The sequence below is a fragment of the Pteropus vampyrus genome, unplaced genomic scaffold (assembly GCF_000151845.1).
Source record: "Pteropus vampyrus isolate Shadow unplaced genomic scaffold, Pvam_2.0 Scaffold142, whole genome shotgun sequence".
Taxonomy (NCBI): Eukaryota; Metazoa; Chordata; class Mammalia; order Chiroptera; family Pteropodidae; genus Pteropus; species Pteropus vampyrus.
The window spans coordinates 1,794,059-1,810,519 of NW_011888923.1; the positions used below are offsets into that span (position 1 = coordinate 1,794,059).

The following is a 16,461-nucleotide window of genomic DNA, read 5'->3' on the forward strand; positions in this document are numbered from 1 at the left end:
CTGTGAGACCTGCAGTGGCGAAGCAGAGCAGAACAAAAACGCAAAGAAGTGGGCACCAGGCGGGAGGGGGTGGGCCCACACCTGGCTGCCGCGGGCGCTCTGCAGATGCCCCGACGCCTCGTCGACGGGGGAGGAGGGCAGGGAGCCAGTTTCCCCTTTCAACCTGAGCTTGAGAGGTGAGCAGCGTTTCTTCCGAGGGGCGCCTTTCCGAAACGCCCCACTGGAGCCGTCCCCTTTGGGTCCGTGGGCACGGCCCTCCCCACCTGCCAGAGGTTGAGACGAGATCGTAAGAATCTCCCAGCCCCCGCTTCTGGAGCGCCAGCCGGCCAAGGCGTGTGGCCTTGAATCAGAGGAAGGGACAGCAGCCAGAGGTGCTCGCCTGAGACCCGCGTCGCTGCCGTGAGACGCAGCACCTAATGCTTCCGCTCTTCTCAACAGTTGGAGTTTGGAGCTGGGGATCTGCAGGGGCCGCTGTTGGGGCTGAAGCTGTTCCGCAACCTCACGCCAAGATGGTGAGTGCACACGGGTCCCCTTCGGTGGTCACTGTGGACTTAGGAGACCAAAAGCTGTGTGTTCCTTGTGTCAAGGGCCTCTGGAGTGGCCCCGCCTGTCCTCCAGGGTCACTGAGGCGGGTCCTGCAGCGCCGGTGCGAGCTGGCAGTGTGAGTGCGCTGGGCGGGGCGGCTCCTGCTCTGGCCGCAGTGCCCTCCTCTGTCGGGACGGGGCTCCTGCCCTGCCTGGTCACAGTGGCTGTGAGTACCCCAGAGACTGGAGGGACGGTGCCTTTGTGGGGATGTTCATAGGTCACAGGTCAGCACCGTGACGTATTTATGAGCTTGTGTATTATTCCTTTATCCGCAAGCATGTGTGAAGCTCTGCAAGGGCCATTGTGAGCCGTGGAGCAGCGTGCGAGACCACCTGGTCTCGGGTGGGTGACGTGCTGGAGCTTTAAGCCTGCACCAGCAGTGACGTCACACTGCTAGAACTGTACTTCCCTGTCCCTTCTAGAACGACAGGGTGTCCTTGTTGCCATTGGGAGGGTACCTGTGTGAGCGCAGATAAAAGGTGGGTGGTAAACTAAGCCTCTCTCCTCAGAGGAATAAAGCTCAAGGAGTCCTAGGATGGGGGATATGTTTGAGAATAAAGGCCATTTGCCTCCTTTGGATGGGTAGCTGCGTGCCTGCCGTGATCCCTGCCCTCTGGTGTGGTGGTAAAGCTGGGTCACAGGTCAGTCCGCACATGGACAGTCAGGGAAATGTGAGAAAGAGAACGTGGCATCAGGGACAGGAGAAGCCCACTGCTGGTGAGGGTGAGCACAGCCCGAGCAGGGGCAGAGCGCACGGGGCGGGGGTTCTAACCCTGCATTGGTTAGAACCCGGCTTCTCCAGCCTCTGCTCCAGGACTTAGGTTCAGTGGGTGTGGGGAGGGGACCAGGGTTTATACTTTCAACCAGAACGTCAGGTGAACACAGTGTATTATATACGTTAGCACTGTCCTAATCTTGTCTGCTTAGGATTGTCACCTCTGAGGCCACCTAAAAGCACAGATTCCTGCCCCCGCCCCCCAGACCCACCAAATGGGGTCCGCATAGGGAGGGCCTGGGAACGGGTCCTTCGCTCGGGCAGAGCCTGTCATTCTGCAGACCAGACGTGCTGAGGGGCCTCTCATCACGGAAACGTGGCCGTGTGGTCTGGTCGAGCCTCAGAGTGCTCGTCTGCCCCGATGTCACCGGGCTTGGGCCCGGCCGCCCGTCAGCTTCCGCAGCTGTAGAAATGGAATTTCATCGTGGTCCCCAGGGTTTGTCAGACTTGAAGATGCAGATTCATAAACAAGGATGCCAGTTTATTGATGTACAGCATCTGCTCTTAGGGCACCCTAATCCTAGGGTTGAGTCTGGACTAGGGGACCTCGGTCGGTGTGGGATCAGCCCCTAGTCAGGCAGAGAGCCGTGGGAGGCTCAGTCCCCGAGCCGGGCCCGCCTGGCCACTCTCTTCCCAAAGTCAGTCTGTCTTGCTGTCTAGGACATGCTGGATAAAAACGCTAAATCTTAATACTTTGATTAAACAGGCATCTCATTCTTTGTATTTCGATTCTTTTAAATGTCATTTTGTAACTGTCTTGAAATTCTAAGGGCGACTTGATCTCTCTTCTGCCTGCTCGCTCCCCTGGCCCCGGTGTGACTGAAGTGATGTTGTCTATGTGACTCTCTGAGCTAAGTGGGAGAAAAGGGGGCGGGGTCCCAGAGGAGAGTGGAGTCAGTGCGTGTGGCCGTGGGAAGCTGTGAGCAGTGTGCAGCGACCTCGAGCAGAGTTAATCACATTTATTATTATTTTAATGGCAAAAGTGACACTTCCAGAGCTGAGCTAGGAGAGAAAGAGAAACTAAACTTAGGCTAGCCAGTGCCCCCGGGCTGTTTACTAGGCTGTCTGCTCACCTTTTAACACCTGAGTCAAGGGCTGTGACTTCCTTTGTTTTTGAAATGAAATAACCCTTTTTAACCAGAAGATGGGGCTGGCTCCCTGGAAACGAACTTCAGAGGCCTTTATGGGAGGTGGTTTACTGTGTGGCAGGTCATTAACTAACACCTGTAGTGCAGCCTTGTGTCCCTCACGTTGATGAGATGCCAGAGGAGCTTAACTCTTGTTCAGACCAGAATTGGCTTCGTTACACATCGTTTCACTTAAAGTCCCAGACCTGTCGGCAACATTAAGTGACGTCACCAACATCCTGTGCTGGCTTTTCAGGTGGCTGCTGTCTGTAGTACCCAGCTGAGGGTGTACATCAGCATCACCTGGGCAGTCTTTTAAATGCCTGGGCCCCCGCTTGGAAATTCTGGATTAGTTGGTCTGCCGTGGGCTCTGGACGAGTGGTCCCCAAGCCTCGCTGCACATCTAGAGTCACCTGGCAGGCTTTTAATGCTCCCAGCCGGTACTCCCACCGTCAGAATGCCTGGGCGCGGGGTGACCATCAGTACTTTCTGGAGTAGCCGGCTGATGCCAGCGTGTGGCCAACTTGGGGAACTTCCTGGGGGATTTAACTGGCAGTGGGATCGGATCCGCTGGCTGGGAACGCAGACCTGCAGGTTGCTGTTTGGATACAGCTGAAATTGGAATGGGGTGGGGGGTGCCGAGCCGCAGGGAGGATTGCTGGAAAGATCCTACCCCATCACCCTCCCCCTCCCCCTTACTGAGGAGGCTTGGTCTCCTGCTTCCATGCTGGAGCTGTCCCAGGGATGACAGAAGGGATGACAGGGTCTTAGCCTGGCAGAGAGGAAGGGGCCGAGAACAGCCGGGTGTCATCCAGGACCCTTTCTGTCTGTGTGTCCCCCCAGCTTTGTGACGACAAACTGTGCTCTGCAGTTTTCGTCCCGCGGAATCCGACCTGGCCTAACCACTGTCCTAGCCCGGAACCTGGACAAGAACACCGTGGGCTACCTGCAGTGGCGATGGGGAATCCAGTCGGCCATGAACACGAGCATCGTCCGGGACACCAAAACCAGCCACTTCACCGTGGCCCTGCAGGTAAGGACTGAGCTCCTCCCACCGCCTCAGCGTGCCCCTCACAGCCTTCGCCCCGGTCATCCTGCCCGGATCGGAGCACCTGTTGGGGCTCAGGAGAGCAGGTTCCGGTCACCCACTCTCCAGGGTGTTGAAATGCTGTTGGTCCTGGGCTCCCGGGCGCCTGAGCTCCAGTTATCCTAAAGCAGAATGCCTTTTCACGGCTTCCGGTGGGAGAAGCTCACAGAATCGGGGTGGGAGCAGCCACCCCGATCCTGGTTGGTAGGTGACCCCAGAGCAGAATCATACACTCACTCACATGCCTCCTTGGCCGGGCAGGGGCACAGCGAGAGAGAGCTCACCTTCAGGGCAGCTGCTGCCACGCGGGAATGCAGGCGTGGTGGTGCACTTTTTTCTCACGATAAGGCAGAAGAATGGGTTTTTATGTAAAATCTCCCAGTTTTTATTTTTTATTTATTTATTTTTTTAAATTTCTTTTTTTAACACCTACAGCGCCTGCTCTTCCTAGGTGGTCTCCCATCCAAGTACTAACCAGGCCCGACCCTGCTTAGCTTCTGAGATCAGACGGGATCGGGCACGTTCAGGGTAGTGTGGCCATAGGCAAAATCTCCCAGTTTTTACATATTGGCTACGGGTAAATTGTCACACACTTCGCACAGCTGCCAGGCCCGGCCCCTGCCCGGGAGGCCGGCCCATGTGAGCTCGGCAGCGAGTGCGGGCAGCACGCGCCCGGCCCCGGCCCCGGCCCCAGCCATGTTTCTGTCCCTCCGTCTTCGCAGCTTGGAATCCCTCACTCCTTTGCACTGATCAGCTATCAGCACAAATTCCAGGACGACGACCAGACGCGCGTGAAAGGGTCCCTTAAGTAAGTCCTGGCCCGGGTCACCAGAGCATGCCTGACCACGGGGTTCCTGACGGTGGAGCCGGCAGGGGAGATGCCCGCTCACTTCGCTCTCTCATGCGTCACGGTTCTCGCAGACCTGGGCCTCGAGGGACCCCGTCTAGTGCAGGAACGGGACCATCGGTGTCCTGGCTATGTCGTGCTCGCTGACCAAGGCGTCAGTCGTGACCCACTCCTTGTGGGCGGTGGGAGGGCAGACGGGAAGGGGTCAAGCCCCCTCTGCCCCCCCGCTCTGCATGACCGTTGCCCTTGCTTGCTGATTGTGACCTGCCGCCCACAGGGCAGGCTTCTTCGGCACGGTGGTGGAGTACGGGGCGGAGCGGAAGATCTCCAGCCACAGTGTCCTGGGCGCCGCAGTCAGCATCGGAGTCCCGCAGGGCGTTTCTCTCAAAGTCAAGTAAGCTGAACACGGTGTTCCTGCCACAGGTTGTCTGGCATCTTGGAACCCAGCTGGCTTCACCTGCATCAGGGTGTGAAACAGACTTTGCTTTGTAATTTCACGCTCAGAGGTGCGGTCGCTTCTGTCTTTGGCGTCTAAGCACATGTCAGAGTCCCTGAGCCCCTCCTTTACTCAGAGAGGTCTGTGTCTGCTCTCGGAGACCATCCACGTGCCCCACCGCCCACCTTCCAACCCGCCCATGTCTCTCTCGACCCTCTGCCTTCCCCGATGGCCCTTGACGCCCACCCACCAACACTGCTCCCCAACACCACGTGTGCACGCAACATCCTCAGCAGCACAGGCAGCTGAGTGCAGGGTGTCCCCGTTGTCACACAGACCCTTGCTCCTCCTGCTTCAGTGACATCCCTTCCTGCTTTCCAGCCTCTGCACTGCCTCTGGTCTTACCTGGCTGGCTGGTTGTTTCTGGACGGAGGCCTCGCTGTGGTGGGGCCCAGTCCTTGTCTGTGGACTCTCCCCAGGGGTCTCACCGAGCTTCCAGCCTCTGGCCTTAAATACCTCCACGCACGGATGACTCCCAGTTAGCCCTCCCCCACATCTCCAGCTCGCCTGTCCAGCTTCATTTTCTGAAGCTCTGCTGGGGTATCTAACAGCATCTCAAACATCACCCGTCTAAAACAGAGCTCCTGGCCCTCCCCTCACCCTCGGACAGGCATACCCTTCAAAATCTGTTCTGTCTGACGTCTTCCCTGCCTCATCAGAAGGGAGCTCGGTCCCTCCAGGTGTCTTGTCCATGCCCTTGGAGTTAGCCGTGGTCTCTCTCCCACACTAACGGGCCTCAGAGCCGTGTCAGCACGACACTGACGGCGTGGCCTGAGTCTGACCGTTTCTCACGGCCTCGCTGCTACCCTGTCTCATGTCTGAACCACTGCAGCGTCCCCACTGACTTCATCTGTGTGACACCTGCACACAGGCAGAGTCTTGTTAAAATGTAAGTCAGCATATGTCATCCTCTGCTTAAGACCCGCGGTGACTGCCACACGAGTCCCTGAGGGCCCCCGGTGACCCAGCCCCTCACCGTCCTTCTGGTCTCATGTTCTCCCTGCAGCCTATGCTCACGCCACCCCTGCCACACTGGCCCCCACGCTGCGCCTGGGACACACCGAGCCCAGTCCTGGCTCCGGATGCAGCATTTGCTATTCCTCCATCCCCAGATGACTACATGGCTGGGCCCTTTGATTCCCTCAGGTCTCTGCCCAAATGTCACCTAATTGCTGAAGGCAGCCCTTGTCACCTTGGCCCAGGCAGTCCCTTTCCCGGTCACCCTGTTATTCTCTGTTGCACCCAGCTCCAGCTGTCGTAGAGCTTAGAACACAGCCTGGCACCTGCAGCTGTGCCAGGAACTCAGAGAGAGAGGAAACCGACCACATCTCGGTTTCGGAGACGAGAGCCAGCGCAGGTCACCAAGATCGGAGCTGGCATCAGCCATCTCTCCGCTCGCAGAAGACTTGACAGCAGCTGAGATTTCATACCCGGCTGCAGAGAGCTGTCCGACTTCTGCAGTCCGATCCCTTGCTCCCCTCCCCCCAGACTGGGACCACTTCCGTGGCACAGTTCTCTGTGACTCAGTTCGTTTTTGAACACGTCTCCCATAGAGATGTCATCTGACATCAGAATCAAATTCTCATCCCAAGAATGCCACTCCGGCGCTTCAGAAAGGAACATTTTCTTCTTCTTTTTCTTATTTTTTTATTATGATATTGGTTAACAAAATCCAGGATGTTTCAGGTGTACCATTCAACGGTAAGGCATATAGACATTGCATTGTGTGTTCACTGCCCATAGTTAGATTTCTCTCCGTCACCACATATTTGACCCCTTTTCCCCATCTACCTCCCCGCTCCCCGCTCCCCGCCTCCTGTTAACGACTAATCTACTGTCCGTGGCCATGAGTCAGAAAGAAACATTTTCCCTTCAGCCACATTTCCTGTGTCAGCAGGCTGAATTGTCCAAATTATATTTGTATATAAACCAAAGTTTTGCCAGAAGGCACTGGAGTTGCTAACTGTTCTCTTATATTTGTTTATTTGGCGAATCACATTACGTTCTGAATGTTGAATCACGTTTACATTCTTGAGGGAAATCCCACTTAGTGATGCTATGTGAGACTTTTTATATATTGCCTCATGTGGTTAGCTAATATCTCACTAAGGATTTTTGCAACTATGTTTATAAGGGATGCTGGTCTATAATTTTTTTTTTTTTAATTTGTATTTGTCAGGTCTTAGAATGAGATATGCCAGCCTGACAAAATGAGTTAGGAACCGTTCCTTCCACCTCTATTTTCTGAAAGAATCTGTGTAAGATTGGTATTATTTCTTCCTTATGTTTTATAGAATTCACCAGTGAAGTCAACTGAGCACGAGTTTTCTTTGTAGGAAGGTTTTGGTTAATGAATTCTATTTCTTTCATAAATATAGGGCTTTTCCAGTTTTCTGTTTGATCTTATGTCAGCTTGTTAATTTGTAATTTTCTTCTAGGAACTTGTCCATTTCATCTAAGTGTCAAATTTATTAGCAAAATGTTGCTCATAATATGCTCTTATATTTTTAACATCTGTTATTATCTTTCGATAATCTCTCTTTGTTCCTAATGTCAGTAATTTCTATTCTTTCTACCTATTTCTTAATCGGTCTGGCTAGGATACTTAACCTTGCAAAGAACCAGATTTGGGCTTTGTTAATTTTCTCTATTGTTTATCTGTTTCTGTTTAATTGATTTCTGATCTCATTTCTTTTCTTCTTATTTTGGTTTTACTTTGCTCTTCTAGCTTTTTAAGGTCAAACCTTATTTTATTAACTTGAGACCTTCTTTTCTAATATAAACATTTAAGGCTGTATATTTCTCTTTAAGAACTGCTTTACCCAGTCAAAAATTTTGATATCTTTCAAAGTATTTTCTAATTTCACTGCTAGAAATGTATTGCTTAATTTCCAAATACTTGGGTTTTTTCTAAATATCTGATTGTTGATTTCTAATTTAATTTCAGTTTGGTGAGAGAACATATTTTGTATGATTCCAGTCTTTTTAAATATATTAAGACTTGTTTTATGGCCCAACATATAATTGATGTCGGTCAATGTATCAGGTGCACTTGACAAAAATGTGTATTCTGCAGTTGTTGGTTGTAGTGTTCTATAAATGTATTAGGCCAAGATTATTGACAGCATTTGTCAGAAATCAGAATTTCTACTACTGATTTTTTTGGGGAGTTCTATCAGTTGCGGAGAGAGAAATGTTAAAATCTCCAGCCGTGATTGTGGAATTCTGTAATTCCTTCCCTTATCAGATTTTGCTTTGTGCATTTTTAAGTTCTCTTATTAGACACATACATTTCGATGATTGTATCTTCCCAGTGAGTTGACCTTCTTATCATCATGGAGCATCTCTCTCTATCTCACAGTACTCTCTATCTTGGCACCTGCTTTATCTGATATTAACATAACAGCCCCAGCCTTCTCATGCCAACTGTTGGTATAGTTCATGTGTTCCTGTCCGTTTACATTTAACCTGTCTCTGTGTTTATATTTTAAATATCTCTCATACATAGCATATAGTTAGATCTTACTTTTCCATTCTTACTATTTGTTCAGATACTCTTTTGCCTTTTTTTTTTTTTTTTTAAATATAGAACACTTCACGAGTTTGCTTGTCATCCTTGCACAGGGGCCATGTTAATCTCTATATATGTGCTGCCGAAGCGAGTACATCTCTTGCTTTTTAATTGGAGTATTTAATTCGTTAATATTTAATGTAATTATTCATATGGTTGGATTTAGGCCTGTTATTTATTATTTTCTATTTGTCCCTTCTGATTTTTTGTTCCTCTAACCATTTTCCTCTGCCTTCTTCTATGTTAACTGAATATTTTTAGCATTTCATTTTAATTTATCTGTTGACTTTTTAGCTATACCTCTGTGCATTATTTTTTTCCAGCGATTTTTCCAGCGGTTACAATATACATTGTTAATAACCTTCCATCATCTATTTAGATTTAATATTGCATTCCATGTAAAATGAGGAACCTCAAAAACCTCTGGGGCCATTTTCCCCCTTCCCATGTCCTTTATGTCATGGTCATCTGTATGTGACATCTGCACACATTATAATCTCCACAGTAGTGTTGTCATTTTGGCTTTAAATTGTCATGTATATGTTAAAGGAATTAAAAAAGTAATAGTTTTGTGTTGATCCTTTTTTTTTTTTTTTTTTCCATTTTAGCGTTCCTTACTTATTCCTAAAAATCGGAGTTTTCTTCTATATTAGTTTCTTTGGCCTGAAAAACTTTCTTTAGCTTTTCTTACAGTGTAAGTCTGCCAGTGGTACCCTCTTAGTGTTCTGCACCAGAATACATGTTTATTTTTCCTTTATTCTGCTTTTATATTTTATTTTATTTATTATATTTTACCTATAAGCATCATTTTATTTTTATTTTATATCACATTAACCTAAATGCCTAGTTCATGGGCATTCCCACCCCAGATCTAAAAATGGTATCACTGCTATAATTTTTTAAGTCAGGTGTATTGAGGTAAAAATTTACATAAATTAGAATTCATCCTTTTTATTGTATAGTTCTGAGTTTTGACAATCATGTAGGTCACATAACCACTGTCAAAATCAGGATACAAAATAATTCCATCATCCCCCCAAACTCCTCCATGCCCTATGTGTGGCCTCCTAGGCCCCGGCAACCACCAATCTGTTTTTGCTCCTTATATTTCTGCCTTTTTCCAAATGCCGTGTAAATGGAATCATACAGTTGAAGCCTCCTGGACGTGCGTCTGAGATGCATCCACATCGTTGCATACGTCGGTAGCATGTCCCTTGTGACTGCTGTTCGGTGTTGCGCTGTGTAGATGTCCACAGTCTACCAGTTTAAACATATTTCTATTGTTTCCAGTTTTTGACAATTACAAATAAAGCCAATATAGGTATTCATATACAGGTTTCGTGTGAACATTAAGTTTTGATCTCTCGGATAAGCACCTAGGAGTAGGCGTACTGAGTCATATGCTAGGTGTGTATTTATAAAAGTACTGAGCTGTTTTCCAGAGTAGTGGTTTCTGCCAACCCATTGTGTGGGTTGTTTTTGTTTTTGTTTTTCTGTTTGTTTTGTTTTGTTTTGTTTTTTAATATCTAATGATGTTGAGCATCTCTTCATGGACTTATTTGCCATCCATAAATCTTTTTCAGTGAAGTTTCCATTTAAATCTTTTGACTGTTTTCTTATTGAGTTGTTTGGTTTCTTATTTTTTGCATTCTATATCAATTCTACATTTACTTTCATTATTGAAGGATATTGTCACTGGATAGAATTCAGGATTAATAGATTTTTCTCTTTTAGCACGTTATGATGATGTTCTTCTGTCTTCTGGCCTCCAGTGTTTCTGATGAAGAGTCATTGGTCATTTGAGTCATTATTCCCCTATATGTAATGTGTCTTTTTTTTTTTTTCCTGGCTATTCATTTTTTTTTTCTTTTGTTTTTTAGCAAGTTAACAGCAATGTACTTTGATGTGGTTTTGTTGTATTTATGTCGCTCGAGGTTTGCTAAATTGGTGTCCTACATCAAATTTGGTGTTTTTAGGCTATTAAGTCTTTAAAAATGTATTCCTGCCTCATTCTTTCTCTCCTCTCTGGGGCCCTAATTAATAGAGTAATTCGTATCCTCTTCTTGGTGTTGTGAATAGTGCGTTGTAGAGACTCTGTTCTCTGTTATGTTTCTCCAAAAAGTGTTGATGTTCCCTTTAGAAGGGAGTTAGAAGTCAGACTGCAAGCTCAGACTCACCTGTTTGGCAGCAGCCAAAACACCACAATTCTTTTCCCCTTAGCTGGGCCACTGACAGATGAGAGACCAGCCGGGGATGTGCCACCTTTATACACAGAACCTAGGGCTTCCCTGTCGTTGACGTTCCTCTTTGTTCACTGACTTTTGGGGACCTCCCACATCCCAGCTACTATGGTTACCCCAAACTCTGAGCTCTGTTGAATCAATCTAATAGGACCGCAGATTCCAGTTTTAGCATCCAAACAGTAGACTGAGACTTGCCCTGTTTAAAAAAAACAATACCAGGAGACCCTCGCAGTCTCATCCTCTGCGTGCCAGCCCTCCTCTTGGAGCCGCCGGCCTTGAGTCGCTGTCCAGTACCTGAAGTTCTGTGTTTGTCGTACATGGTCCTGAGTTCACCTTTGTTATCTGTGGGATGGTCGATCCAGTAGCAGCTACTCAGCCATTACTGGAAGCAGAACCTCCTTAAGTTGCTAACTTTGGAAATCTTCGCACACTTCTTTTGAACAGGTAAATTAAGGACTGGAGTGTGACTCTGTCCCCAGGATACCTGGAGGAGTGTCTGCTCCTGTCTTCTAAGGCCACGTTTACTCTGGTTAAGCACTAGTCTGTCGCTTTGCCCTTGCGGTCAGCAGGTCCTGGGACCTTTCTGCCTTCACGTACATCACATCCAGCAGCTGAACTTGGGGATGGGGACAGCAAAGGGGAAGCTGACACCGGGCTCCACCCCTCTGGTGGTCTGTATGTCCGAGAGGCTCTCTGCCTGGCACTAGGCCACCCCGCCTCCTCTCCTGGAGACCCGACTCATCTCGGAGGTTTTGTTTTTATTTGCAGATTAAACAGAGCCAGTCAGACTTACTTCTTCCCCATTCACCTGACGGATCAGCTTCTTCCCAGCGCTGTGTTCTATGCCACTGTGGGGCCCCTCGTAGTCTACTTTGCCATGCACCGTCTTGTCATCAAGCCATACCTCAGGGCTCAGAAAGAGAGGTGAGTGTAAAGCATGTCACTGGGACATCATTAAACAGCTCTGTGCCTCAGCGTCCTCACGGTCTTTCAAATGGAGACGATACTAGAACCGACCCCATAGGGTTCTCACTGATTGATGCCTGTACGGGGCTGAGTGTCGGGCCTAGTCCGTAATAAGGACTCAGTAAGCGTTAGCAGATCTGCTACCATCATTTTCTCTTCTGTCTCTCACTCCTATTTCCAGAAAGGATTAGTCTGTTAACCAAATTGTCGAGACTTTAAACCATGACCACAAGAAATAAAAAGTTCTTCTTTTTCTCATTCTAACCATTTCTTTTCCGGCACTGAATTCGGGAGGCGTGGGTTCTGAGTTCTCACATGAGGGGCAGGTGTTGACTGTGTCTCAGGCGTCACAGCAATGTAATCTGTTTTGCAGTATTTCATGGATCTTCCCGTGAGGGCATAATATCCACTCTGAGGGGTGGTTTAGAGTCGTCGCTTTGTCGCGATGGAGTTTCATGAATCGTGCAGCTCAGGGAATTGAGGGGAAGGAATAAACAGCGTTCTCCAGGCCCTGCGGCCTTTGGATCGGGAGAGTTCAGGACCCTGATTTCCCAGGAGGCTTGAGGCTTGAAACAAAGGACGTGCTTCATCAAGTCTTCTGCCGGGACGGGCGTATGCCGCCTCGCGTCCCTGTGCTTTGCTAAGAGGAAAGTGTATTTACGTGTCTCACGGAGGCTGTGTTGTCCCTCCCAAGAGTGTTAGAAAGTAATCCCAGGAGACTGGTGGTGTCTCCTGTGAGTCTCACCTTCTCCCAATTGCTGTCAGCTGGAGGTTTCTTCCCAAAGGGCCTGGCAGCGGGTTTCCCGTTCGTCCTGGTGCCGAGGTGGCTGAGAGCCACCTAGGGACAGCGGAGAGGCGGCGCGGGCCTGTGACTGACAGATCCGCTTGCGGTTATCTCGGAAATACTGTTGAGAGTTCTGGAACTGGGGATGCAGTTAGAGCACAGGCCGTTCGCGGGCCCGGTGAGGGCAGCACCGCGCTAACGTGCGCCTTGCGTCTTCTCGCACAGGGAGTTGGAGAAGCAGAGGGAAAGCACGGCCACCGACATCCTGCAGAAGAAACAAGAGGCGGAAGCTGCCGTGAGTGCCGCACACGCCCCCGGAAGCCCTGGGGCTCCGCGGGAATCCGGGTGCCGCACACGCCCGCCCCTCTCCCCCGGAAGCCCTCGAGCTCCACGGGATCGGGTGCTGTCCTGCAGGGCAGGAGCAGTTTCTTAACCTGGGGCTCGGGGGTACTTCCCACCCTGCGTGCTGTCTCCAGGGCCTCCGGTCTCAGGCCTTTCTTCCCCAAGAACCGCATTGGTCAGTTTAGTCTTCACACTGCCCATGGGGCACTGTCCTGGGGACTTCAGTTCCTGTCCCTAAAGATGAGTTGCAGTTGCTCTCAAAAGACATAACGAGGTTTTGTAAAAAGTGGTGGATTTTGTTCTCTTTTTCTTACCTTTAAGTGAATAGTTTATACCTGATGTAAGGTGACAGGTATCTAGGGTAAGTGACAGGGGAAGGGCTGAAATGCCCCAGGCACATGCTGTGGCTCTGAACAGAGGCGGAGCTCAGTGAGGGCCCTGACCTCGGCTTGCCTTGGTCTTTGCAGGTTCGGCTGATGCAGGAATCTGTCCGAAGAATAATCGAGGCAGAAGAATCCAGGATGGGTGAGAAGGCTTGGCCTCTCTCGGGATCTTAGGACAGGGTGGGCGCAGGGGTCTCTAAGGAGCACACCATGCCTGGGGTCCAGCCGCGTTGGGGGGGGCGGGGCGTCGGCCACAGCTCGCCCCTGCCCTGACGCAGCCTGTCCTCAGGGCTCATCATCGTCAACGCCTGGTATGGGAAATTTGTCAACGACAGGAGCAGGAAGAACGAGAAGGTGAAGGTGATCGACGTGACTGTGCCCCTGCAGTGCCTGGTGAAGGACTCGAAGCTCATCCTCACGGAGGCCTCTAAGGTACGGCGCCACGTGTCCACGGGTCCCGGCAGGGAAGGCCTCTGGGGACTGGGGACAGCTGGCCCCAGGGAATGGCCATTTCGTAGCAGCGGAATCCGCGGTACGGGCTGCCGCCCGGCACCCAGGTGCTTCCCGCATCGGAGCTGTTTGCGTCATTCATTCACCCAGTCACTCGTTCGCAGCAAGTGCTCATCAAGCACCTCCCACGCTGGTACAGCCGCCAACAGGATGTGCGTCTGCCTTCGCGGAGCTGACGTGCAGCTTGTTCCTCGCCCTGCTCCAGGAGCGCGAGGCCACTTCCTGCGCATCTGGCTCAGGCTGGAGCCTGGGGTGCGGATTATAAAGGCGAATAAAAGTGCAGATTAGCTCAGGGCAGGGACCGCTAGCTCCCTGAAGACGGCTAATGTCTCCGGCTGGTGGCTCCCGTGACGACAGGTGCATGTACAGTACGGGGAGGGGCCTATATTGAAAGGGCAGTCTAGGATGAAATGGGCAGCTCGTTTGAATTTTCGTTTCTTTCTCTTCAAGCTGCAACGTTTGCGTCTTTCTGGAGCAGCTTCTGAAGCAAAGTCCAGACCCTTCCACGCCGCCTCTGCAGGCGGCAACGGGCCGTGGCCATGCTGGTCTAAACGGGGCCCAATCGTAGTGTGTGTGTTGCAGGCTGGGCTGCCCGGGTTCTACGACCCATGTGTGGGCGAAGAAAAGAACCTGAAGGTGCTTTACCAGTTCCGAGGGGTCCTGCACCAGGTGATGGCACTGGACAGCGAGGCGCTTAGGATACCAAAGCAGTGTGAGTAGCTGCCCCTTTGAAGTCACCTGTCCTGTGCACAGGCCAGGAGAGGCCCTCGGCCACTGACCGGGACCGGGAACATCAGAATGTGGGGTGACAGCCGCCCTCCCTCTGTTTTCCACCTGGGAGCAGGCGGCCTTGGGCACCGTGACTCGCTCCGGCAGGTGCCGCTCTGAGGGGTGTCCGCCTGTCCCAGGTGGAATTAGCCCTGCCTGCAGCTGCAGCGCAGTGGCTGGGTGTGAAGCAAACCCAGCCGCTCTGTACCTTGCAGAGCCCGCGTCGGCCAGGCGGTCTCGGGCCTGCTGACGGCCGCGCCTCTGTGTGGAAAAAGGCCATGGAAACAGCTGCTGTTCGATTCACTGGTTTGCCTTGTCTTTTACAGCTCACAGGATTGACACAGATGGATAAACTGTGTGAGAAACCAGATTAAAAGAGGCTGCAAAAAATCTTTTCCTGGGAGTCTACAAATTTGGAAGCAGGGAAAAAACCCAGACATCTGATGTGTTTGTTTTATATTATTCCTATAGAAGGCGGTACCCTATCAATTAAGTGAATGGGACACACAGACACCCCACTTTATGGGTGCTGTAGGTAGGACTGAGGCAGCCCCACCTGGACCAGGACCACAGCACAGCCGTGTCTGTCTCCCCAAGGATTATGTCCCTGGAGGGGAGGGCGCCGGCCCCGCCGCCTCTGGCCCCCCAGTCTCCTCCACGAGTGCCGACCGCTGCCACCCAGTAGTTCCTGTCGTCTTGAGGCCGTTACGGAGCCCCACCCTCATGCGGGAGGCGAACTGCTTCTCCTGAACCCCACACTGAACGTGGACAGCCACGGGGCCAGGAAGGAAGGCGGGCGCTCTCAGGAACAGAGGTCTCCCGTCGAGGGAGCATCTGCTGGGTCGGTGTCCCGAAAACCACCTTTTCCTGCCGAAATGTGACTAAGTGAATCCGGAGAGGGTTGTGTGGGTCTATAAATCTGCTTTTTATCTGAGAACGAATGATTTTGGAAATCAGTCTCTTTTTTCCCTCCCAGGACTCCTCCAGTCATTCCTCTGGCACTTGGCTTGGGACAGTGGTGTCACTCGGTCCCAGGGCCCATCTCTGTCACAAGTCGCTTTCCAGCAGCAGCACCCTCCCTCCCCCCGCCATCCTGGGAGAAGGCTGTGTCCTTCTCACTGCCCATGCTGCCACACCAGGGTGTGGTGTGGGGGTGAAGAGCGTCAGGGGGCGGGGGCGGGGGGGGGAATGCAGAGACACCAGTGCCAGAGTGAGGACCAGGCCTCAGACGAGCCAGCCTGCACCTGGCTCCACGCAGCCAGCAGGTGGCGCTGCTGCTCCCCACACGCGGTCTGGGACCATTGGACTGCTGTCTGGGTGCCTGCTCCCAACACCCTCTTTCTTCACCGGCCCTTGGTGGATGCAGAATATCTTTGGTGCCTGTTGGCTGCGGTAAACAGTTACCCGCTGAGCCAGGGCCCAGGTGGATGCTGGTTCTGACAGCCCCCCGTGGCTAATTGCTGCATCAGGCTTCACGCCCGACACTGGTACAGTGCAATCGCCAATAACCTTCCAGTTCTTAAAAACACAGCAGGATGTCTGTCCAGTCCCGCAATATTTCTCTCTCCATTTAAAAAGTTTTTCTGAGCTGCTGCTCTGAATGGGAATTGTACAATAAGCATTGTGTTCAGTGAGTCTGACTTGGGACACAGCCGTGTGCCCCCCACACCCAGTGGCACTTTCAGCCAGACTCTGCTCGAAGTGGATGGTACAGGAGGCACTCTCACCGCAATAAACCTTTCCTGAAAGCTGGGGACAGTGTTTCAATGCATTGTATGTTCATGATTAGGAGCAAATAAAAGGGATTGCCCCCCCCCCAAAGGCCTCATCCCATCCTCATTCTTCACTGTTTAAACCACATTTTAAACCATGATGCTTAACTCGAAGCTGCGGTTCAGTTTTCTACATTAGACAAGTACCTAAGAGAGTCCAGAATTAGGAAATCTCTTAGACTAGTTATTTGGGTTTTTTTTTTTT

At 51.0% G+C, this 16,461-nt stretch overlaps 1 protein-coding gene and 2 pseudogenes across 2 annotated transcripts in view; 1 reads left to right on the forward strand and 2 right to left on the reverse strand.

The window, feature by feature from the left end:
- The window catches only part of DNAJC11 (DnaJ heat shock protein family (Hsp40) member C11), a 36,661-nt gene that overhangs the window by 18,781 nt on the left and 1,419 nt on the right, over positions 1-16,461 (forward strand). The window contains exons 5-14 of one of the 2 annotated variants that reach the window (XM_023535589.1): positions 439-512; positions 3,331-3,520; positions 4,297-4,382; positions 4,699-4,815; positions 11,500-11,655; positions 12,707-12,776; positions 13,291-13,348; positions 13,496-13,638; positions 14,299-14,428; positions 14,811-14,873. In XM_023535589.1, coding sequence (XP_023391357.1) covers positions 439-512; positions 3,331-3,520; positions 4,297-4,382; positions 4,699-4,815; positions 11,500-11,655; positions 12,707-12,776; positions 13,291-13,348; positions 13,496-13,638; positions 14,299-14,428; positions 14,811-14,836 — 1,050 coding nt within the window. In that variant the 3' untranslated portion in view covers positions 14,837-14,873. Of the gene's footprint in view, positions 1-438; positions 513-3,330; positions 3,521-4,296; positions 4,383-4,698; positions 4,816-11,499; positions 11,656-12,706; positions 12,777-13,290; positions 13,349-13,495; positions 13,639-14,298; positions 14,429-14,810; positions 15,426-16,461 lie in introns of those variants that run through there. The other variant, XM_011368483.2, reaches the window with a different exon arrangement.
- Positions 4,001-4,119, reverse strand: LOC111744849 (annotated as a pseudogene).
- Positions 8,497-8,583, reverse strand: LOC111744866 (annotated as a pseudogene).